Source organism: Callithrix jacchus, chromosome 5 (genome assembly GCF_049354715.1).
Source record: "Callithrix jacchus isolate 240 chromosome 5, calJac240_pri, whole genome shotgun sequence".
Lineage (NCBI taxonomy): Eukaryota > Metazoa > Chordata > Mammalia > Primates > Cebidae > Callithrix > Callithrix jacchus.
In genome coordinates, this window is record NC_133506.1 from 26870296 (window position 1) to 26893847 (window position 23552).

At 47.2% G+C, this 23552-nt stretch overlaps 1 protein-coding gene and 1 long non-coding RNA gene across 10 annotated transcripts in view; one reads left to right on the forward strand and one right to left on the reverse strand.

The window, feature by feature from the left end:
* Nucleotides 1–21959, reverse strand: part of LOC108591655 (uncharacterized) — a 49302-nt gene extending 27343 nt beyond the window's left edge. The window contains exons 1-2 of the long non-coding RNA XR_001911452.5: nucleotides 21666–21959; nucleotides 18650–18796 (exon numbers count right to left, since the gene is read on the reverse strand). This is a non-coding gene — a long non-coding RNA (uncharacterized LOC108591655). The remainder of the gene's footprint in view (nucleotides 1–18649; nucleotides 18797–21665) is intronic.
* Nucleotides 1–23552, forward strand: part of RIN2 (Ras and Rab interactor 2) — a 252358-nt gene that overhangs the window by 160045 nt on the left and 68761 nt on the right. For 4 of the 9 annotated variants that reach the window (XM_078371480.1, XM_002747482.8, XM_078371483.1 and 1 more), the window contains one exon: nucleotides 20465–20565. The exons of 2 other annotated variants lie outside the window; for them this stretch is intronic. In XM_078371480.1, coding sequence (XP_078227606.1) covers nucleotides 20465–20565 — 101 coding nt within the window. Of the gene's footprint in view, nucleotides 1–20464; nucleotides 20581–20828; nucleotides 20973–23552 lie in introns of those variants that run through there. 3 more of the 9 variants (XM_017971985.4, XM_054255261.2, XM_008995821.5) reach the window with 3 other exon arrangements.

Sequence of the window (23552 nt, forward strand, 5' to 3'; positions counted from 1 at the left end):
CATGCTTCTTTTTGTGTCTAGTTAGGCCATTATCCTAAAGGTAGCAGGTCTTCAATAAATGTGAGTTGACAGTGACTCACATACCAAACGTGCCTGTCTGCTCACGCTGTGCGTTGCTCTGCGGTACCACTTTCTCAGTATGTACTTTCCCACCATCAGAAGGACTTTGCATCAAATAATTTGCATTAAACAGTTGCTGCTCTCGTGTTTGCAACTGGCCAGCTGAATGAAATTAGTGAATTGAAGTATTAATTAGACAATTACAAGAGCCAGGTTTGACAAATGTGTACTCAGCACCCACTATACAGCCAGTCCAGCAAGATGCTGGGCAAGAATTGGTCTTGTGGTTGGGTCTGCTAGTCAGCCATGGAGTTTGCTAAAATGCAGACTCGCAGCCCCTATGGCATGTCTCTCAGTCAGAACCTGCATCTTCACCAGGTCCCAGGTAATGCGTGTGCACATTCCAGCTTGAGAAACACCAGTCGTTTCAATATTATCCTATTGGATGGATCCTAAATGACGACAAAGGGTGTTTTGTGTGTCAGGGAGAGATGAGACTAAAGTGGCACTGGGAAACTGTGCCCAGTTCTGGTCACCACAACCTGAATGAGAGCAGAGTTGTGAGAACAGCACAAGGGGCCCATCTATGGCCATTCCCTAAGACCCTTGGGATGAGAGTAGCGCAACTGGAAGAAAAGGCCCTACAGGTGGGGAAGGGATCTGACTGCCTAACACGGAGTGAATCCCACCAGGGGTTTCCTACTCTGTATTTATAGTAAAACGAAAAACTGGATAGGTTCCCCCAGCAGCTCCAGGATTCCAGGGACAGACTACAAATGCAAATACTCTGTTCTGTGATAAGTGATCACAGGAAGTTCAGGTGGGAGAGTAAAGGAGTGAGACAGGAAGAGGAGGCAGCCGATACATGGTGCAGTCCCCCTGGGGACCTCTGGGAGACTCGGGGGTGTTCCACCTAAGGGCGAGGCTGCTGGGGTGTGTGTGCACCCACTCCCGTCCCTTCTTGGCTGGGGGCTGCCCTAGGGTATTAATTCCCCCGCACAGTGGTCTGCTCTGTTCTGCGCTCACTCCCAGCCACAGAGCAGCCTCATGGGCAGAGACTTCCAGGTGCCTGCAGTAGAGCCATCACAGCAGAAGAAAACGGTGATTTCCAAAGGTCATGGGCAGGGCACTCAGCAGTCTCCGCTACATGTATCGTATCTGGAATAAGAAGTCAAGGGTCTCTCAGCGGGTATCTGCATCAGAGCTCAGGTTCCATGTATCGTATCTGGAATAAGAAGTCAGGGGTCTCTCAGCGGATATCTGCATCAGAGCTCAGGTTCCATGTATGGTATCTGGAATAAGAAGTCAGGGGTCTCTCAGCGGATATCTGCATCAGAGCTCAGGTTCCAAATGAGGAACAAACCTTTGAATTTCAGTAAATTTCAAATCTTGGTGACTCATCCCCTCAGAGTAACTAATCATCTTCACAAGACCAAAAATGACTGATCTTTACATTTGTTTATAATCCAAATTCCCTTTTCACACCCGCACTGCTTTCTTCCTTCCCTAAACCAACTCTGTGTGCTCAGAGGACACTGACATGCTTAATTTACAGAAAACTTTTTGTCATGTTCTATTTCAAAATTTCCCTTCTGATATTGCATGCTGCAGATTCATCTCTCCTATCTAATTCCTTTCTCTTTGAACCTCTACTCCATTCTTTTCTGTTCTGTTTTTTAATTAAAACTGAAATACCAAATACAGCAGTTACTGTCCCCAGGAACATCACTTTAAGTTTGCATTTCTTTAAGAGTTTTTGGGCGAGGTATGGCGGCTCACACCCATAATCCTAGAACTTCGAGAGACTGAGGCAGGAGGATTGCTTGAGGCCAGGAGTTTGAGACCATCCTGGGCAACATAGTGAGACTCCATCAGTACAAGAAATAAAAATATTAGCTGGTGTAGTGGTGCACACCTGTGGTCCCAGCTACTCAGGAGGCTGAGTTGAGAAGATCACTTTAGCCTGGGAGTGTCCATTGCTCCCCAGAAATGATCATCAACAGAAAACCTAAAGCCAGTAGGTCTGGGGAACCCCGCACACTTCTTTCACTCCCTGGAGACCCACCCTGGACTTCAGCATCTGAGAAGTTCTGAGGAGTCCTCAGTTACCTCATTTTGTCGAATGTTTAAGGCACTTTCACTGAATATGTCCAGTGTTGTTAAGAGCAGTAGCGTCTGTATTGAAATCGCGCCTGTTCACATCCTGCACCGCTTGTGGTGGGTGGAAAGCACCTGGGGAGATGCTGCCTAATACACAGATCCCAGCTCTCTCTGTGCATTTGACATTCACAGGCATTTGGAGACAGTGGCGTAGAACCAGTGGGCACAAGAAAAGTACAACTCAGAGTTTACAACAAGAAAAGTGAAAACCACTTGACACATAATGTTTTGAAATGAAAAGCGACTTCCATTCCATATTGAAGTCAGCCCCTGCCGTGTAACTGAGCAGATATATTTAAAAAAAAAAAAAAAAAAAGGCGGACAGAGTAGGTAAGTTACAACTCCAAATGGCAAAGCCCTGGCTTTAGGAAGGGAGGGGCCCAGGAGTGGGGAGCGTAATTCAATAGCTGAGCCATGGTCATCCACAGAATGCATTTTACCAAGAACTCTACCAACCAAGTGATCTGTTGCCAGCACGTCCCTATGGCAAATGTTAAGCACCTTTCCAGAGTACGAAAGTGCTAAGCCCAGGAGCTCCAGAGGAAACTTGTCTGATTGCTGTGCTGCTAACTCCAGGCTCTCTGTTAATTCCATTCATCAAATTACTCTTTTTCTTCTATTTTTACTATGAAATACAAAACGTATCAAGAAGAAAGAGACCTATATTGTACCGCCTCTAACCACTCTACTCAGAAATGAAGCCAGCGAGCATCTTCATGCTGATGCATTCAGATTTTTGTCCTGCCTGTGATTTGAGTGTATTATGTAAATCCATACATAAATACAGCCACAGCTATTACTTAAGTGAGCTCAGACAACATGCATACTATTTCACAACTTGTTTTCTTCCACTCAGTAACATATCACTATATTGATATAGTGACATACAATATATTGATGTATATTATACATCTCGATATATGTAGTACCAGAATCAGCATTTTAAAGGCCGAAGAGCGTTTCATTATATTGAGGTACCTACCGTATTTACCCAGTCCATGGCTGTTTGACATCTAGCCCTTTTTTCCATTGTTCACTATTATAAAAGCTACTGCCCAAAGCATTCATTTACATGTACCTGATTATTTCTTTGGGTCAATTCCCAGAAGTAGAATGCTGATTCCAATAGTTTTCATGCTTAAATGTTGACATACACATTTAGATTGTCTTCCAGAAAGAGTAAGTAATTCTTTTTTCTCTAGTGCCTGTAGAAAGCCCAGTGAAGATAAGTGGTAAGAAGCTGGCAATGGTAAAGGGAAGTGAATGTGACTGGAACACCCCCGCCACTGCATTCCGGAAAGGCAAAGGGGGACAGCTGGGGGACACCAAGTTAGAGCCAGAAGAGGCGTTGGAAACCTATTGGTCTATTTTAAGCTTAAGGAAACTGAAAGCCAGAAGGGTTAAGCAACCTCCCACCCAAGGCCAAGGTCCCATAGATTGCATGGATATCTGTAAACTTCAGGGATAATTTTCAAAAAATGGAAAAATGAACGCCAGGCGAGGTGGCTCATGCCTGTAATCCCAGCACTTTGGGAGGCTGAGGCGGGTGGATCAGGAGGTGAGGAGATCAAGACAATCCTGGCTAACATGGTGAGACCCTGTCTACTAAAAAATACAATTGCTTGGAATCCCAGCACTTTAGGAGGCCGAGGCAGGTGGATCGCGAGGTCAAGAGATCGAGACCATCCTGGTCAACATGGTGAAACCCCGTCTCTACTAAAAATACAAAAAATCAGCTGAACATGGTGGCGCGTGCCTGTAATCCCAGCTACTCAGGAGGCTGAGGCAGGAGAATTGCCTGAACCCAGGAGGCGGAGGTTGCAGTGAGCCGAGATCGCGCCATTGCACTCCAGCCTTGGTAACAAGAGTGAAACTCCATCTCAAAAAAAAAAAAAAAAAATACAATTAGCTGGGTGTGGTGGTGTGCACCTGTAGTCCCAGCTACTCGGGAGGCTGAGGCAGGAAAATTGCTTAAACCTGGGAGGTGGAAATTGCGGTGAGCCAAGATTGTGCCTAGGCAACACTCCAGCCTACGCAACAGAGCCGACTCCGCCTCAAAACAAAACATAACAAAACAAAAACAGCAAAAAATGAAAAAATGTGACTTTCATGCAAATACGTAGTGAGTGTGTGTGTGTGTGTGTGTGTGTGTGTGTGAAAGATTGATTTAACTCACTAATGAGATCAACAGGACATTAAAGCTGTCTCCAAATGGGGCAAAGATTGGGAAAGAGTCATTGGGCAAAAGAATAACACCTTGAACCAACTTTGTCCACTAACTTAGTCACTAACATTCAGCCTATACAACTGCAGGCCCCTTCACCTGGAGCTCCAAGAAGACATAGGTCAGCACATTTCAGTTACAAGATTTTCAAAATTTTTGTCTCTGAAATCATTTGTATCCTATAGTCGATGGTGTATAAAAGTAGCAGGGATTTTTTTCTTGATGTGCATAAAATAAGAGTGTGTGTGATAATTGACAGCATAGTAGATTTGTGACCAGGTGTGGTGGCTCCTACCATAATCCCAGTACTTTGGGAAGTCAAGACGGGCAGATTACTTGAGCTGAGGAGTTCAAGACCAGCCTGGCCAACATGGTGAAACCCCATCTCTACTAAAAATACCAAAGTTAGTCAGGTGTGGTGGCACACACTTGTAATCCCAGCTAGTCGGGAGGCTGAGGCAGGAGAATTGCTTGAAACCAGAAGGTGGAGGCTGCAGTGAGCCGAGATCACGCCGCTGTACTCCAGGCTGGGCAACACAGCGAGGATCCATCTCCAAAAATAATAAATAAATAAATAAAAAGTGCACGTTATGTATTTTTCTTCCCTATTGTAGACCCAAAGCCTGATGCTTAATAAGTACTCTGTAAACACTTCTTAAGAATGTGAAGCAAAAGATGCAAGATCTAACTGAAAACACCAGTGCTGAGACTAACTGAGGCTGCAGAACGCCTTGGTGACGACTCTTAGAAAGAACTTCGTCCCTTGTAGTGCTTCCGTCATTTCACTCATTACTGAACCTAAAAACGCAAAGCCACAGGCAGGAGTATGGTGCCAGTGACTTCCAAGGTCACTGAATCATCTAAAGGTCATGGAGTAATCTAAGACAACACTGGCCTCAGACAACCAATGCACTAGATCAGGGCCTCAGCAGAGGACGGTTTCAAGATAAAGCCACAGAAGCTCCTTTTGTATTTCAGACACCGAACTGCAGATACTACATGAGCATGGACCAAATTGAAGGCTATATCAGAGTGTTTGCTCTGCAGTGTAATTTCAAACATAGTTGTTTTTGTTTTCTTTGAGATGGAGTCTCACTGTGTTGCCCAGGCTGGAGCACTATGGCACGATCTCAGCTCACTGGCAACCTCTGCCTCCCAAGTTCAACCAGTTCTCTTGCCTCAGCCCCGAGTAGCTGAGACTACAGGTGTGCATCACGTTCAGCTAAGTTTTCTATTTTTAGTAGAGACAGGGTTTCACTATGTTGGCCAGGCTGGTCTCAAACTATTGACCTCAAGTGATCCACCTGCTCTGTCTTCCAAACTGCTGGGATTACAGGTGTGAGCCGCCATGCCCAGCCCAAACATAATTTTTTCTTTTCTTTAAAAAAAAAAAAAACACCTCTGGGCTAAGCCTCTGGGGGTGCCACTGATAAGGGGTGCCCCTAAACAGGGCTGTCCTCTTGGCCCTTCACAGCCTATCCCACGTGTGGTAAGGAGCTCCTGGCAAAGTGGAGCTCACTATCTCTTTTGTATGTCAAGAAGAGCAGTTTACAGTTGTTTGAAAGCAAACATTTTACACTCAGTGAGAACTTCCCCGGGGATCAGAAGAGAACCACTGCCTCCTGGATATGCAAACTCATTGGTGTTTTCTGGATAATTGAAAATTGGAGCAGTCTCATTTTCGTGGATGCCACATATCAGTGACTTCCCCATCAGTCCAGCTGAGGTTATAATGGACTGGATCCAAGCTCCACCTCCTCCCTGTCCTGATTTACCCCCTGCCTAGCAGGAAAATGAACAGAGAAGTCACCAAGAGAAAGGCAGAGAGGGAAGAGCGCTTGATTCACTCAACAGTTCATGGGTGCAGGGACTGTTCTGAGCAGAGGAGACCGCAGTGAACCGAAGGACAGCATTCCTGCTCTGTAGAGTTTGCATCCAGGTGGGGGCGTTTGGGAGCACCTCTGGCTCCAAGGAGAATCTACAGACAGGCCCATCAGCCTCCAATGGTGAAAACAAGGTCAAGCAACCTAGGTTGCGGGGTGTCCTAGGTCAGGTTCCCCAGAAACAGGCCCAGAGCTGAAGAACGGTGTGAACGTGGCCATTAGGAAGTGCTCCCAAGAGAATCGCACAGTGAAGTGGGGGTTGGAGCCCGAGGAAAAGAGACCAGAGATCAGAGGTCCAATATCAGGTGAAGTCCCTAAAGGTAAATTTGGGTCCCTCTTTTTCTTTTCTTTGGTTTTGGTTTTTGTTTTTTGAGACAGGGTGTCTCTCTATCGCCAGGCTTTAGTGCAGTAACGCCATCTCAGCTCACTGCAACCTCTGCCTCCTGGGTTCAAGTAATTCTCCTGCCTCAGCCTCCAGAGTAGCTGGGACTACAGGCGTTCACCACCATGCCCAGCTAATTTTTGTAGGCTAGTCCTGAACTCTAGACCTCGAGTGATCTAACCGCCTCAGCCTCCCAAAGTGCTAGGATTACAGGTGGGAACCACTGCTCGTGGCCTGGCTCAGTGTGTGTGTGTGTGTGTGTGTGTGTGTGTGTGTGTGCATGCATGTGTGTGATTTTGTATTTTTAGTACAGACAGGTTTCACTATGTTGGCCAGGCTGGTCTCAAACTCCTGACCTGGTAATCCACCCACCTCAGTCTCCCAAAGTGCAGGGATTACAGGCATGAGCCACTGCACCCAGCCCCCGGGTTTGTCTTAAAGGGAGCTTGAGGACAGTGTAGGTCTCACCTCAATTATCCCCATCAGGAGTGGGGAGCTAGGATATTTGCACCCCAACACCCAGCATTCACTAGTCAAGGACTGACCTTGGGGACCTTTGTGGTCTCCGTACCTAACAAAGTCAGCTGTGACAGCCTGAACCACCAGCTTTGTGGGATGTGGTTCTCTCGTCCTGACCACTCTCTCTCAGGAGGTGCGAGAGCCCCCTCCACTGATGGAAGTGCCGGTCTCAATTGAGGCGACTGTGCAACCCAATGTTTCTAGGGATTTTCAGATCTGAAAAAAGTCCAAGAGCTTCAAAGCCATGGAAACCTCGTCATCAGTGCTTTGAGGTCCCCCGAGGAGGTTGCACCAGTCACTAGAGACGCCAGGTGCTTAATTTTCAGGGGTTCTCCTAGTTTGAAATATTATGTTCAAATATTTTGTCCACTGTAAGTCCATCCATGCTTCTCAGACCCCATGTCCCTGTGGAACTGAAGCGCCCATGGGAACCGTAAGATGGGGAGTCTCCCTCCTGCTCCCAGGAAGTGCCCCAAGATCAGTGTCCCCAGCAGATACAATTAGCCAACGCATTCTGCCACCTGGACCCCACCCCACACTCCAGCACTCATTTAAACCGTAGCACTCACTCTTCTGTCTTCGGAAGAGGGTATAAGTCGCTCACCCCTCTCTCCACCAGCACACTACAGATGCTGGCTTGCTGGGGGCTCCACCAGTATCACTTCGGTGAACTCTCAGCAACCCAGGACACAGCCTTCATCCTGTCCTCCTTTAAAGCATGAGGAAATGTAGGGGGTCAGATTAGTTACTCAAGGACACACAACACACTGCTTAGAGCAGCAGAGATGATAACATTCCAAGCAGGCGTTTGAGTCAAGTTCTGCTTTTAAATATTAAATTGGCCGAGAGGTGTGGTTCACACCTGTCACCTCAGCACTTCCGGAGGCCAAGGCGGGAGGATTACTTGACCCATGAATTTGAGATCAGCTTGGGCAACACAGCAAGACTCCATCTCTACTTTAAAAAATAAATAAATAGGCCGGGCACGGTGGCTCACGCCTGTAATCCCAGCACTTTGGGAGGTCAAGGCAGGCAGATCACCAGGTCAAGAGATTGAGACCATCCTGGCCAACATGGTGAAACCCCATCTCTACTAAAATACAAAAATTAGCTGGGCGTGGTGGCGTGTGCCTGTAATCCCAGCTACTCGGGAAGCTGAGGCAGGAGAATTGCCTGAACCCGGGAGGTGGAGGTTGCGGTGAGCCCAGATTGTGCCACTGCACTCCAGCCTGGCGCCTGGAAACAGAGCGAGACTCTGTTTCAAAAAAAAAGATAAATATTAAATTATCCATTGTGTATATTTCCTTTAGATACTGCCATTTACTAATTTGAACTAAAATCATGAACTTATTCACAAAAAGTACTCATTTCACTTAACTCAGAGGATGGGGCTTATTACCTTTTTTTCTACATAACTGGTACTTGAGATATAAGGAGACAATGGAATTAAAAGGTAGTGAGTGCTGCTTTTTGGTAAATAGAATATCCTGATCTGGACTAAGGCGGTAACTTGAACCAACAGGGCTAAGATGGACAATTGAATAAATGCTGTTGAGCTCATTGGCTGTCCATTTGCAATGAAACTGAAGTGCAGAGCTCTGTTTCCTACCTCCATCTCTTCACACCCCAGCTTCACACCCCAGCTTCACACCTCCATCTCTTCACACCCCAGCTTCACACCCCAGCTTCACACCCCAGCTTCAACCTTCATACCCCACCTTCACACCCCAGCATCACACCCCACCTTCATACCGCCACCTTCACACCCCAGCTTCACACCCTAGCTTCACACCCCAGCTTCACACCCCAGCTTCACACCGCCACCTTCACACCCCAGCTTCACACCCTAGCTTCACACCCCGGCTTCACACCTCAGCTTCACACCCCAGCTTCACACCCCAGCTTCACACCCCAGCTCATACCGCCACCTTCATATCCCCCAGCTTCACACCCCTGCTTCACATCCCAGCTCATACTGCCACCTTCATATCCCCCAGCTTCACACCCCAGCTTCACACCCCACCTTCACACCCCCACCTTCATACCCCCACCTTCACACCCCCACCTTCACACCCCACCTTCATACCCCACCTTCACACCCCAGCTTCACACCCCACCTTCACACCCCAACCTTCATACCCCCACCTTCACACCCCACCTTCACACTCCAGCTTCACACCCCACCTTCACACCCCAACCTTCACACCCCACCTTCATACCCCACCTCCACACCCCAGCTTCACACCCCGCTTTCATACTGCCACCTTCATACCCCCTCCTTCATACTCCACCTTCATACCACCACCTTCACACCCCACCTTCATACCCCACCTTCATACCCCCACCTTCATAGCCCCACCTTCACACCCCATCTTCATACCCCCACCTTCATACCGCCACCTTCATAGCCCCACCTTCACACCCCACCTTCACACCCCACCTTCATACCCCATCTTCATACCCCCACCTTCACACCCCACCTTCATACCCCCACCTTCACACCCCACCTTCATATTCCCACCTTCATACCCCACCTTCACACCCCACCTTCACACCCCACCTTCACACCCCACCTTCATACCCTCACCTTCACATCCCGCCTTCATACCCCACCTTCACATCCCACCTTCATACCCCACCTTCACACCCCACCTTCATACCCCCACCTTCACACCCCACCTTCATATTCCCACCTTCATACCCCACCTTCACACCCCAGCTTCACACCCCACCTTCATACCCCGCCTTCATACCTCACTTTCCATATCCTCACTTTCACAAACTCACCTCTTTGTGCCCCTCCTCTCACCATTCCCCAGGCTTCAGGTAAGTTTGGGAAAAAAAAAAAAAGCTGCCTTCTGGGCACATCGCTTAGCCTGCAGAAGGTGCTTCAGGCAGACACAGCCAACCCAGGGTGTAGTGCTTGAGATGCTGGGGGAACCCACTCTGCCATCTTATAGTTGTTCCTTGCTGTCTAGCCCTGACCTTACACCATGCACAAAACTGAATTCCAGATGAATGAAAAGTCTACAAGTAAGTGAATGCATCATATATAAACAGGCGAAGCTGCATATGCATATGAGTCTTAGCAGAGAATAACGGAGGCTTTATTACTTCAAGGTGAGTAACTTCTTCCGAGGCAAGGGTCAGTAAGCAGCAGCCATAATGAAAACTTTGATAAATGTGATTCTATCATCATTAAAATTTAAAAGGCAGAAAAACAGTAAAAGATAACATGAAATATCTCAGACAATGGATTCATATACACAACCAACTTATGCAGCGTAATAAAAAAAAAATCAGGAAACTCCAAAATAGGCAACAGATGAATGAAAAGGCAATTCTTTGCAAGAGGAAGTAGAAATAAACAATACAAATATAATCAGATCAAAACAAATGAAAACAAAACAAAATTATTTCTGCTCATCAGATTGGTCTGTTTAAAAGTTTGATACTATCAATCATTAACAAGCAGTGTGGACACTTTCACAGATGGCAGGGGCAGTGGAGAAGGGCACAACCACCCAGGAGCAATGTGGCACCAGCTCAGAAGCTGCTACATCCATAGGCCCCGGCATTTTCTCTGAGGTTTCACACAGTGCACAAGGGAACACACACACACAGGTAACCATCACAGCCCTGCCTGTGATAGCAAAATGCTGGAAACCACTAAGCGTGTACCCAAATTGAATGGATATGTGGATTGTGGTATATCCTATGGTGGAAAACCATTCCCACTTACCACAAATGAACCAGGGCATCATGTATCGATGTGGATAAACCTCATTACAATCTGTTGAGTGAAATTAGTAAGCCACTGCAATTCTACTGGGTGGAGAAACCACAGATGATGCCATTCAAAGACGATACACCCGAAGCTGATAACAGTGGTTACAGTTAAGCAGGTGAAGGAGATTATGGGTGATGGTCAAGGGAGATTGCTCTTAGCTACAATAATTTGTTTTCTTTAATTAAAATATATTTATTTGTGATGTTTGTCATTGCAATTAATTTTTTTTCTTTTTTTGAGACGGAGTTTCGCTCTTGTTACCCAGGCTGGAGTGCAATGGCGCGATCTCGGCTCACCGCAACCTCCGCCTCCTGGGTTCAGGCAATTCTCCTGCCTCAGCCTCCTGAGTAGCTGGGATTACAGGCACGTGCCACCATGCCCAGCTAATTTTTTGTATTTTTAGTAGAGACGGGGTTTCACCATGTTGACCAGGATGGTCTTGATCTCTTGACCTCGTGATCCACCCTCCTCGGCCTCCCAAAGTGCTGGGATTACAGGCGTGAGTCACCACGCCGGGCCCTTAAATTTCAAAAATATAAATGCAGACACCCTTGGGAGGTGTAATACACAAAGTTAAAATAAAAAAAGCAATGTTCTCCCAAGATGCGCCTGCATCATTCCCCGGGTATCCCTCTGCAAGTGAAGGGAAAAGGCCTCCATTACCTTTTTGTTTTCCAGGTGACAGGTCCTGGGGGTGAAGGTCATTTGGAAGTTTGGAGGAAGCCCATTGTTTTCCAGTCTAGTTTAGCAAAACCCCAACACGAGGGGTACCCACCACACCAGAAGGCTCCTTTGCCAAGCAGAAGCAGATGGTAGAGGGAACTGCTTGGGTAATGCGTTTTTTTTTAGGATCTTGAGGTAGGTCTGATACTGCAGAGCTGATTCTGGGATTATAAACGGCTTACCACACCTCAAGGCCAAGTTGATGCACTTGGGGAATGGAAATTCCATAGCTGGGCGCCAAGGACTTGACTTTCCCCACACCCTAGGTTTCAACTCTGCGGCATACCAGCAACACATCCCTTTTCAAACCACTGATAACATTCCTGAGTGAGCGTGGAATTTGAAGAGCGCTGTATCAGGACTTGTGCTATAAACACTTTCTTGTTTGATTTTTACTTGACCTTCAAGAAAATTTTTTTTCCTTTTATCTAACCCTAAAAGAAAGAAAAGACTTGGGGGTCCCTCCCTTTTACCTCCTCCCTGCAGCCTCCTATGCATGCAAAGAAGCATACAACAACTTTTCTCTCTATTAGGGGAAATTCAATGCCTAGTGGGAATATCTCTAGATCAGAGGCTTCTGAGCAGACAGGCAGAGAGAGATTGGACTCCACAGACACTGATATTTTGTAGTCCCAGGTCTCTGCTGCTGGTGATTAAATGGTCTCTTTCCTGGCTGGGAGGTATATGAATTCATTTTAAATGTCTATTAGTATCCATTCTCTGGTTAATAACAATTGAAATTCATATAAAGAGATAATTCGTTATTTATTTATTTTAAGAAATGGAGTCTCACTCTGTCACCCACTCTGGAGTGCAGTGGCACCATCATGGCTCACTGCAGCCTTGAACTCCTGGGCTCTGGTGAGCCACCTACCTCAGCCTCCTGAGTAGCTGGGACTACAGGCACACGCCAGCATGCCCAGCTAATTTTTAATTTTTTTTTTTTTTTTTTTTGAGATGCAGTCTCTCGCTCTGTTGCCCAGGCTGGAGTACAGTGTCATGATCTCAGCTCACTGCAACCTCCGCCTCCCAGGTTCAAGCAATTCTCCTGCCTCAGCCTCCCAAGTAGCTGAGACTATAGGTGTGCCCACCCCGGCTAATTTCTTGTATTTTAGTAGAAACGGGGTTTCACCATGTTGCCCAGGCTGGTCTCGAACTCCTGAGCTCAGGCGATCTGCCTGCCTCGGCCTCACAAAGTGCTGGGATTACAGGCATGAGCCACTGAGCCCAGCCAATTTTTTAATTTTTTGTAGAGCTAAGGTCTCTCTATGTTGCTTGGGCTGGACTTGAACTCCCGGGCTCAAGTGACCCTCCTGCCTCAGACTCCTACAGCACTGGGATTATGGGCATGGGCCACTGCCCCCAGTCAAAAGATGTTTAAATAGGAAGAGGATTAGAGAGCATTTAGGTGCCTATTGAAGTGTGTTTTGTTTTGTTTTTGAGATGGAGTTTGTCGCCCAGACTGGAGTGCAGTGGTGTGATGACTCACTGCAACCTCCACCTTCCAGGTTCAAGTGATTCTTCTGCCTCAGCCTCCTGAATAGCTGGGACTACAGGCACACACCAACACGCCTGGCTTATTTTTGTATTTTTAGTAGAGACAGAGTTTTACCATGTTGGCCAGGCTGGTTTCAAACACCTGACTTCAGGTGATCCACCCACCTTGGCCCCCCAAAGTGTTGGGATTACAGGTGTGAGCCACCTCACCCAGCCTATTGCAGTGTTTTAATCTCATTGTCCTTTTTATTCCTCCAGTGACCTTCCCATGATATCATCAGCCTTAGCTTTGGGGGTTTAAGGATGAGGGCATCCAAATGGGTCGGCCACACACCCAAGGTGACAGAGCCAACAGGGGACCAAGACAGGATTTGAAGCCAGGTCTTTCTGAGCCAAAAGCTGGTATGCTTAGCGCTGCTCCTAGCTGCCAGATCACCAGTCACAGCTGCAAGCCAGAGTGCCTCGAAATTGCACAAGGTTGCTGCTTGAAGAATGGCCTTTTGGATGAGGTCCCCACCTACTGAGAAATTATGCAGAATGATACAAATGTCTATAGACTCCTGCACCAGCCTGGAACTCAGCAAGCCCAGCCCTGCCCAGGCCCAGCCCTGGTGTGACCTCAAAGGGCTGGAAAGGAACTTGAGCCTTTTCTAGTTATTCTCTCACCCTCGGCCAGGATGCCAGCTCATATGCAGAAGCACCTAGGTGGACATCTCCAGCTTCTCAAGGTGTATTATGCACCAAAGCAGGATAAGGGAGTGGATCCAACCACTGGCCTGCCTTCCTCTCCCTCTTGTGGTCACCAGCACCCCCTCTTCTTCCCCAGAAGTCCCCAGCCAGGCCAGCAGCCCACTCTCTCCCAGCTTCTAAAGGCAGCACATCACCCCTCTGTCCTGCTGTACATGCCTGCAGGGAAATACAAACACAGGCAATGCACCAGCTTTAGCAGTTGAGGTCTGCTGTGCTCTGTAAGGATAGGTGACTGTCCCTTGGGCTGGGGTCTTTGTCACTGCTTGCAGGGTTTTCTGGGACTGATGCCGCTGTGCTGGCTGTTTGATGTAAGAACCTTTGTCTCACCAACTTGGAGCCTTGGCAACCTGGTATCCTGTCTGAACCTCTGGTCGCACAGAATCACAGCCATGTGGCTCTCCCACCACTTTCCCAGGTGTCCGCACGCTTCCTGGACAGCCGAGCCGGGCTGTAGTGAGCAGCACTCACTCGCCAGCTTTGCAGATGTTCAGGCACCCCTCCCCCTGCTTGCAGGAATTCTGCACCGGTACAAGGATATGTTGGAGGCTGGTTCTGTAAGTGGATCTGAAGAAACTTCATTTCGTAGCACCAGTTTTTTGTGTTTTTATTGGTTGTTGTTTTGTGTTTTTGTGGGTTTTTTTTTTTTTTTTTTTTTTTTCCAGAAAGAGTCTCACTCTGTCACTCAGGCTGGAGTGCAGTGGTACAACCTCAGCTCACTGCAACCTCCGCCTCCCAGGTTCAAGTGATTCTCCTGCCTTAGCCTCCCAAGTAACTGGTATTATAGATGCATGCCACCACACCCAGCTCATTTTTGTATTTTTAGTAGTGATGCAGTTTCATCATGTTGGCCAGGCTGGTCTCGAACTCCTGACCTCAAGTGAACAGCCCGGCTTCAGCCTCGGGAAGTGCTGGGATTACAGGCATGAGCCACTGCACTTGGCCTGTAGCATCATCTGCTATTGGCTTTGACATGGGAAAGCTGACATTAAAACTGGCCTCCTTGGATAACAAGTTATCTCTGCCCTCGAAGAAGGAAATTTTGAAGAACCAAGTATAAAGGATGAGATCAAAAGTCTGTAAGAATTAGTAACAAATATATCAACACAAATTTGTCCCAAAACAATTTCAGACAACACCCAAAATCCCATCCGTGGGACAAAATCCAATCCTCAGAGAGGAGGTAGTGTTTTGTGATGTTAACTGCTGCTGGCAGAGGGCCCAGTGGGTATAGAGACATGATTCTGAGAAGCAGGACTGGCCGTGAAACACTAAACTCTGGTCCATTTGTGAGATTAAATCCCTCTGTGCTGTGGGATGGGTGAGTCAGGACTGAATGGAAGGGGAGGGAAAAGCTGGCAGGGGGTGGGGTAGGGAAGTGGGGGACTGAAAAAAAATCCCCACATCCAGCAGAGAAGGGTCCACAGCAATCCAGTCAAGTGCCACCTCTGTGCTTGTCCACCCTCATGCCTTGGGATCGCAGTGCCTTCCTCTGCACTAGAGATAGGTGGTGTGGTGTGACTGATGACTCGGCATGCGAGTGCTGCTGAGTGACAGCCACAGATCTTAGTTTCTTGTGTTTGGCCAGATGTAGAGAAGGAAGCCAGTAGGAAACTTGGAGGTCTGGAGATGTAGCCAACAGCAGAGGCAAGAGCAGTACCCAGAGGAAAACAACCCGGCTGGAGGGAATCCATTGGTGCCCATTCCAATGGGAATCGAGGCTGTGTGCAGTTGCTAGTGTTCGAATCAATGTGGTGGCTGTGAAGGTGACCCAGGTGTGGAGAGGGAGACGTGCCCAGTAACGGGGCTTCCTGCTGGGGTGGGAGTCCTCTCTTTGAGGTTGCCAGAGGCTGTTGCTGGCCCTCCCTCACAGGGCCCACTGCTTCTGGGGGGTGTGCGGCTCTCCTGTCTGGACACAGCCGTGGTCCAGAATGAAACAGGGCCTAGTCACAGGGTGATGGGGCTTCAGCAGAGATGCCCAAACTCCCCTGAACTCCTTCTTTGCTTCCACCTTTTTAGTCCCTTCACTTCCTCCATTTTCGTACACACCACCCTTTCTTTTTCTTGTTTTCTTAAAATTTTAATTACAAAGAACTTTAAGCCTTCAGAAAATCACACACAATGCTAAAATACCCATCACTCAGCACTGTCAAATGTCATCGTTTTGCCATTTCATTTTAAGAAATAAAATCTTGCCAGGCACAGTGGTGCCTGCCTAAAGTCCCAGAGCTTTGGGAGACCAAGGTGGGAGGATTGCTTGAGGCCAGGAGTTCAGGACCAGCCTGCTCAACATAGTGAGAAACTGCCTCTACAAAATAAATACATAAATAAAATCTCACATGTGGCTGAGCCCATTGACCTGTGAACACTTTCGTCCATTTCTCCTGCCTAGAGGTAACCACTACCCTGCATTAGGATTATAACCCCATATTAGCCTTTGTTTCTATGTGTGTGTCCATAAACATATAGTACAGTTTTACATGCTTTTAAATTTTTAATAATATAACATGTAACAGTATTTTATTTAAAAAAAAATTTTTGTATAGAGATAGGGTCTCACTGTGCTGTCCTGGCTGTCCAGGCTCCTGGTCTCAAGCAATTCTCTCACCTTGGCCTCCCAAAATGCTGGTATTACAGGCATGAGCTACCCAACCTGGCCTAATCATATATTTTTAGATCTAACATAGACAGAATAGTATCCTTTCAACACGTTAACAATACAAATATCATTGAGAGACATTTTTATTTGTTAATTTGTTGTCATAGTTGTACACATTTTGAGGCGTACAGAATATTTTGATATATGTACGCAATATGTAATGATCAAATCAGGGTAACTGGGATAGCCATCTATGTATCTTTTTCTTTATGTTGGGAAGATTTGCATGCTTTTAAACTTCATATACTGCACGTAATACTTCTTGATTTGCCTTTTCTCTTACTGTCAAAAAAAGCTTTCTGAGCTTTTATGTTTATACATGTGTTCATACCTACAGTTCTGGTTCATTAATTTTTAACTGCCATGTAGCATTTTATACCTCAAGTAATTTATCCATTCTCCTACTAGTGGACGCTTACATGCTCTCACAAATAATGGTGCAACAAATATTCTCGCAAAAGCATATCTTTGTGCCCACTTGCAAGTTTAGTCTCTAGAGTACACATACAGGTTTGTGTATCTTTAACCTACAGGACGTTGTCAAATTGCTTTCCAAAGTGGCTCTGGGGAATAGTCCTCCAGCAGTGTAAGAGGTACCATGGTTTGAATGTCACCTCTGAAACTCAAGTTGAAATTTAACTGCCATGGTAATGGTATTAAAAGGTGAGACCTTTAAGAGATCATTACGTCATAAGGGCTCTGCCCTCACAAATGAATTAATGCCATTATCTTGGTAGTGGGTTAGTTTTCGAGGGCGTGGTTTCCTGACAAAGAGAATGAGCTTGGCTGATTTCCTCTCCCTGTCTCCACTCACTTCTGCCTTCCACCATGAAATGACCCTTACCAGATGCTAGAGTCATGTTCTTGGACTTCCCAGCTTCCAGCATGAGCCAAATAAACTTCTGTCCTTCATAAATTACCCAGTCTGTAGTATTCTGTTATAGCAACAGAAAACAGAGTAAGACAAGGAAGATCCTATTTTCCCACATCCTAGAATATTTGGCATTGTCAGATTTTTAAAAAAACTTTGCCACAGAGATGTGTATAAAATAGGACCTCCTAATCACCTTCTCTCTCAAGGCCCCAGTACTTCTGGAAGCCCCCCCCCGCCATCCTTACTGCAGTCACAGGCACGGATCAAGCATAAAGAGCTTGGCTGGCTTCCGTTCTTCTGGCCTCCAAGTCATGGGAGTGTCCAGAGCTATCTGCTGGGCCTCGTTCTCCATCCACCTCTCTCCTTAGGTAATCTCTCCCTGCCACCATGCTTTAGAATGCCAACCACACCTGCCAGTGACTTCTAGATGCAGAAAAATCTCCATCCAGAGTGTCAGAAGCTACTTCACAGATTTATTTGATGGATGATAAGCAACTGAAATATCATTTAATCTGCCCAAAGTTCAACGTGGTTTCCCCCTCAGGTGTCATTTCTCCCCATTCATCCCCTCTGAGTCAAGGGCAATGCCATTTATTAATTGCTCAAACCAAACACTTGGGAGCCATCCCTGATTATTCTCTTTCCACCGCCCCCACATTCAATCCATCAAGTTATATCAATTTCTATGTCGAATTGTACCAAAATTCCCCCACTTCTTTCTATTTCTACCACTACCACCTTGGTCCTAGCTCCATCATCTCCTGCTACATCAGCTGGTCTTCCTGTTTCTCATCTCGCCCTTTCCAGCCGCTTCAGTGCCAAAGTGATCTGTTTAGACCATAAAACACAAGTAAAATGCCATTCCCCTACGTAAGGCTTCCAGTGGTTCTTATCACAGAACACTTAAGTTGGGGAATGCCAACAGCTACGGAGTTGGCAAGACCTGGTCCCTGCCTGCTTCTCCTTCTGCACACCCTCCTGGCCTTCAGAACTTTCTTTCCACGTGGAGGGCTCTTCCTTTGATCTTTTGATGTCATTCTTGTCATTCAAGGCTCTGTCAGTTACAAAAAGACCTACGCTGACCCACCCACCCTGGTCTGTGTGGCCCCTTCATTGCCCCCACAGCATTACCTTCATCTGTCTTCATTCTGAAACTGCTCAGTGTTGGGTTCTGGGGTCTTTCTGCCCCACCAGAATCTCATCTCCACAAGAACTGAGGTCTTCTCAGCCTCACTCCCCATTCGTAGTGCCTGGCATGAAGCAGGAGCCCAAAAAAGTCTGTCAAAATAAAGGGTGAATAGATGAGGTCGCATTTTAGAACAAGCTTTAAGTGCAAATGAAGCCAGGCACGGTGGCTCACGCCTGTAATCCCAGCACTTTGGGAGCCCGAGGCAGGTGAATCATGAGGTCAAGAGATCGAGACCATCCTGGTCAACATGGTGAAACCCCGTCTCTACTAAAAATATAAAAAATTAGCTGGGCATGGTGGCACGTGCCTGTAATCCCAGCTACTCAGGAGGCTGAGGCAGGAGAATTGCCTAAACCCAGGAGGCGGAGGTTGCGGTGAGCCAAGATCGCACCATTGCACTCCAGCCTGGGTAATAAGAGCGAAACTCCGTCTCAAAAAAAAAAAAAAAAAGTACAAATGAAGCTTCCCTCCCTGATTCTGGGTGGGATAAAAGTTACTTAAGATAAGACAATGGCAGTGTTGGGTGGCTCACACCTGTAATCCAAGCACGTTGGAGGCAAAGGCGGGTGGATCACCTGAGGTCTGGAGTTCAAGACCAGCCTGACCAACATGGTGAAACCCCGTCTTAAAAAAAAAAAGATAAGACAACGTTTCTGTTTAGTGAGAACCATGGTTCTCAAACTTCTTAGCCTCAGGATCCCTTGATGCTCTTAAAAATTATTATTTTTTTATTTTTTTTGAGATGGAGTGTCACTCTGTTCCCCAGGCTGGAGTACAGTGGCAGTCTCAGCTCACTGCAACCTCTGCCTCCTGGGTTCAAGTGATTCTCCTGCCTCAGACTCCAGAGTAGCTGGGACTACAAGTGCACACCACCATGCCCAGCTAATTTTTTTGTATTTTTGTAGAGATGGGGTTTTGCCATGTTGGCCAGGCTGGTCTCGAACTCCTGACCTCAAGTGATCCGCCTGCCTTGGCCTCCCAAAGTGCCACTCTACACTTACAGTGCCTAGTATGCACCAGAAAGATTCTGTTGAATGAGCGAATAGGAGGGTGCAAGATTTTAAACTGGCCTTAAGGGTCAGAGGCAGGTGCATTAGTCAGCAGGGGTAGGGGGGATCTGAGATGGGGCTGCCTTTCCCCCTAGATGGCCCTGAGGCCCACTTTCCCTCCTGCCCACTCACCCCCAGCCTCACTCAGTCCTTTCTCTTCCTGTTCCCCAACAATCTTCTCTCCACAGCAGTGCATAAAATAGAACAAGAAATCATTTGATGTCTTCAGAAATCAATGTGTAAGCCGGTTATGTCTTTTAAATAAGCTCATTTCTGTAACCAAAATAGTGATTGTATGAATTTCAGTCCTTAAAAGGGAGTTCCCTTGGAGGGTTTCCCTTGCCAAGTGAATATTGAGGCCTGATTCTGCCAGGATGTATTTATTCCCGTCTATATTCATGTTGAGAAAGCTAACTGGGTGTCATATTATATTCTTTTTACATTACCGAAACCTAACAAACTGTGTCATGTTCTTTCCCTTATTACAATACCGAAACCTAAGTTCTTCCCCTTTCTGAGGAGAAGCTACTCCCTCCCCCTTTATTTTTTCCTTTGGCTACAGGAAATTCACAAAGCCAAGATTAAAAGAAAAAAAATAGAAAAAGATGATCATCTCTGCTGCTATTGAAGAGCCTGAGCTCCCCAGGCGCTGTGGGCACGCCACGCCTCTCCACTTCCTGACGTCATACTGTTTTTGTCTTTGAATAGCTCATTGACACAATTGCCTCGGAGATCGGAGAACTGAAACAGGAGATGGTGCGGACAGATGTCAGCCTGGAAAATGGCCTGGAACACGCTGAAACCCACAGGTGACCAGAGACACGGTTAGAAGATGGGTGTGCGAGAGGGATCGAGTGAACCCTGGCAGTGCCAAGGGCTGACTTGCAGTCACTCCTCAGAAGCGCAGCAGTTGGGAGTGTGGTGGCAGCTCTAGATGAATCCTCCGTAGGGGGTGGGAGTGGCCTAGGAGCTAGTTGTCTGCTTGTTTATTTTAATCACTTCCAAGGCACTTGAACTTTATACTCTCTCGATTCCTCCTGGCACCAGAACCCGGAAACCTAAAATTGTCTGTGCCATATCCACCTACTCCCAATGACGGAAACAGTAACGCAGCGGGATCCAGCGTGTGCAAAGTAGAATTCAGTGTAGCTGTGTGAGTCTCCAGAAGGCTTACAGGGGAGCAGCTAAAGAGGATGGACTCATTTTGCATTCTCAGGTCAGAAAAAGCCCCAGCAGTCTCCAAAGCCATTAACCTGAAAAGCCATGCAGTGACTGGAAACTGATTGCAGTTGTAAGTTAGATACGAAGGGAGACAGTGTGCTGTGCTGTTGAAGCCGATACCTGTGCACGTACAGCACGCTGTCTGAATAGGCGGCAAGGGACTGGTCTGTATCTGGAGAAAGGGGCTGCAAAGGTCAGGGGGTCAGGGTGGTACTGAGAAGTTGGAGATAACCCCTTCCAACTTTGATGCTAACAAGATAATGATATAATGGCTACAAAAACACAGACGCTTGGTGCCTCGTCGGCCAGATTCATTATCAGCTTCCCCTTTCTCCCAGAAAGTGGGGCTGAGGCTGCCCGGAGCAGTGTGAGGCTGAGATTTATGGAGTGGATTTTGCTTGCAAGTCATGCAGCAGGCAGGCCAGCCAGACGGTTCTGGTTGTCCAGGCAAGTTTCAAACCAGCCTGACTAGTTCCCCGCCATACGCTGAGGGGTGAGAGCACCATCCCAGCGAGGCACTTGGCAGCTGGAAGGTGGTACTTTGACACCCGATGTCTCTCGGGGAACAGCATTCCCCCTTAAATCTCTGTGCCTTCCCTTCCCTTTCCTTCTCTACAAAACGATGAGGATGAACCACATGGTCCCCCTGCCCCTTGTAGCGTACCCAGCATTCTATGATTCCTCTTACCTTTCATGTGACAGTCTTCAATTCGTTATTTTTTCCCCGTAAACTAGACAAATGAACAACGATTTTCAGGTAGTGACTCTCTGCCTCATCTCCAGAGCAGTTTCAAACATCGTGGATCTTTAGCCGGGGGATTTTTCTTTGTCCCGTGCCTTGTTGAGCTAAAATTTAATTGGGAGTCTAGGTTGATAACAATAGCATAACGTGAGCTTTGGCAGCACTGACTTCTCCCACAGCCAGGAAAGGCAGCTCTGTGAGATCAACCCCAAGCTCTGCAGACGACAGACACCCAGACACAGAGTAGTGGAAACCTCTCCCCTGAGTATAAGCACCGGGGATTTTAGGGGCGTGAGAAGGACTGTCCGGACACGTGAGGGGCCGTCGAGATCTTGTTTCCTGACTGTGGAGATTAGAGTGAGAGCCGGGAGCTTGCTTAATCTTTAGTACTTCCTTCCATCTTTTCCTTTTCAGATGTAAGAATACCCATAAGCAGTTCCCGATAGCCTTTTCCCCGGATGAATGTCACTTTGAATGCTATGTTGCTTAATTCATGAATTTATAAATTTGCAGAGGCATTTTACTTGGATTTTTTTTTAACAGAAAAGAAAGAGGAAAAAGCAAGGCGAGTTGTCGAGTTGTCGTTCAACAGTATAGGTCGTGTTGGCCACGGTCAACCACTATTCTAAGTGGTTTAGAGCGACTAACTTACCGAATCTTCCTAACGCCCCTAAGAAGAAAGCTCACTAGAGCCCGCATTTGACCCATGTGAAAACTGTGCTGTAGGGAAAAGCTACAGGGTTTTGGCTTCTGTGCTGGAGTCTCTTGCTGATTTTTTAGAAGTAGTGATTTTGCTTTTAATTTCTCCATTTTGTTCAATGCAGCTGTCAGGAGGGCCCATTCGGTTATTTCCAAAATCAAGGAAAAGCATAGCTGTGGCCACAATTCAGCCTGGCACAGAGCAGCCAAAGGGCAGAGGAAGGAAGAGGAAAGCAGACAAGTAGGTAGCAGAGTTGCTTTCAGCCAAACCCCTGCAGAGAGAAGCAGGGAGCACCCCTGGGCCCTTGGCTCTGCACATCCGACGGCTGTAGGAACGCTCCGCAGTCAGCTTCCTTTGCAGCTTCGTACTCTGAGTGTGAGCTGGGATAGGGAGTCACCTACCCCACCATGGCCACCACGAAATGGCTATGGTTCCTTAGTTGACGGAATACCAGATGAAGCACCACACTAGTCCCCTAGGTTAGAATCACTATGACTCTAGCCGTGTCGGCGTTTAGTTGCTCTTTTGTGGTTAATACTGAGCTCACCCGGATCTTGAACTTTTTCTTGTGCCGTGGACTCCTTCTCTGAGTAATATGTTAAATGCATAAAATAAGACATATAGGATGTCATGGGGAAAACAACTGTACTGAAATCCAGTGATCAGTGTTTCAGCGTGAGCTTTCAGTGTGAGCTTTCATGGCATACGTGCTTCTTTTTTACACATGACAGATAAGCATAAGTGACACGATCTCTGTAACAGCTGTGACGATGGTGAAAACCTCTGTGGTTTCCATGGGTGACAAAGTCACAGGCCTTGAGGGTACTACTGTGGTTTGTTTCTTATAGTCAAAATGGAAGGAAGGTCATTCAGAATGAGGCTAGGGAAAATGAAAATGTCACCGTTTTCCGCCCGGAGGCGAGGACCCACCTCTCAGCCAGTCTCTCGTCAGTGCCGTCTGCATGGTCCGTCTGCCCTCCTTTTTGGGATTCTTGCTTGGCTTGGCTACTGGGAGCCCACACTTCCCTGGGACCCACTCAGCGGTCCTGCTGCTGCCCTGGGACCACAAGTGATCCTCCCACCCCAACCTCCCGAAGTGCTGGGATTACATACAGATGTGAGCCACTGCACTG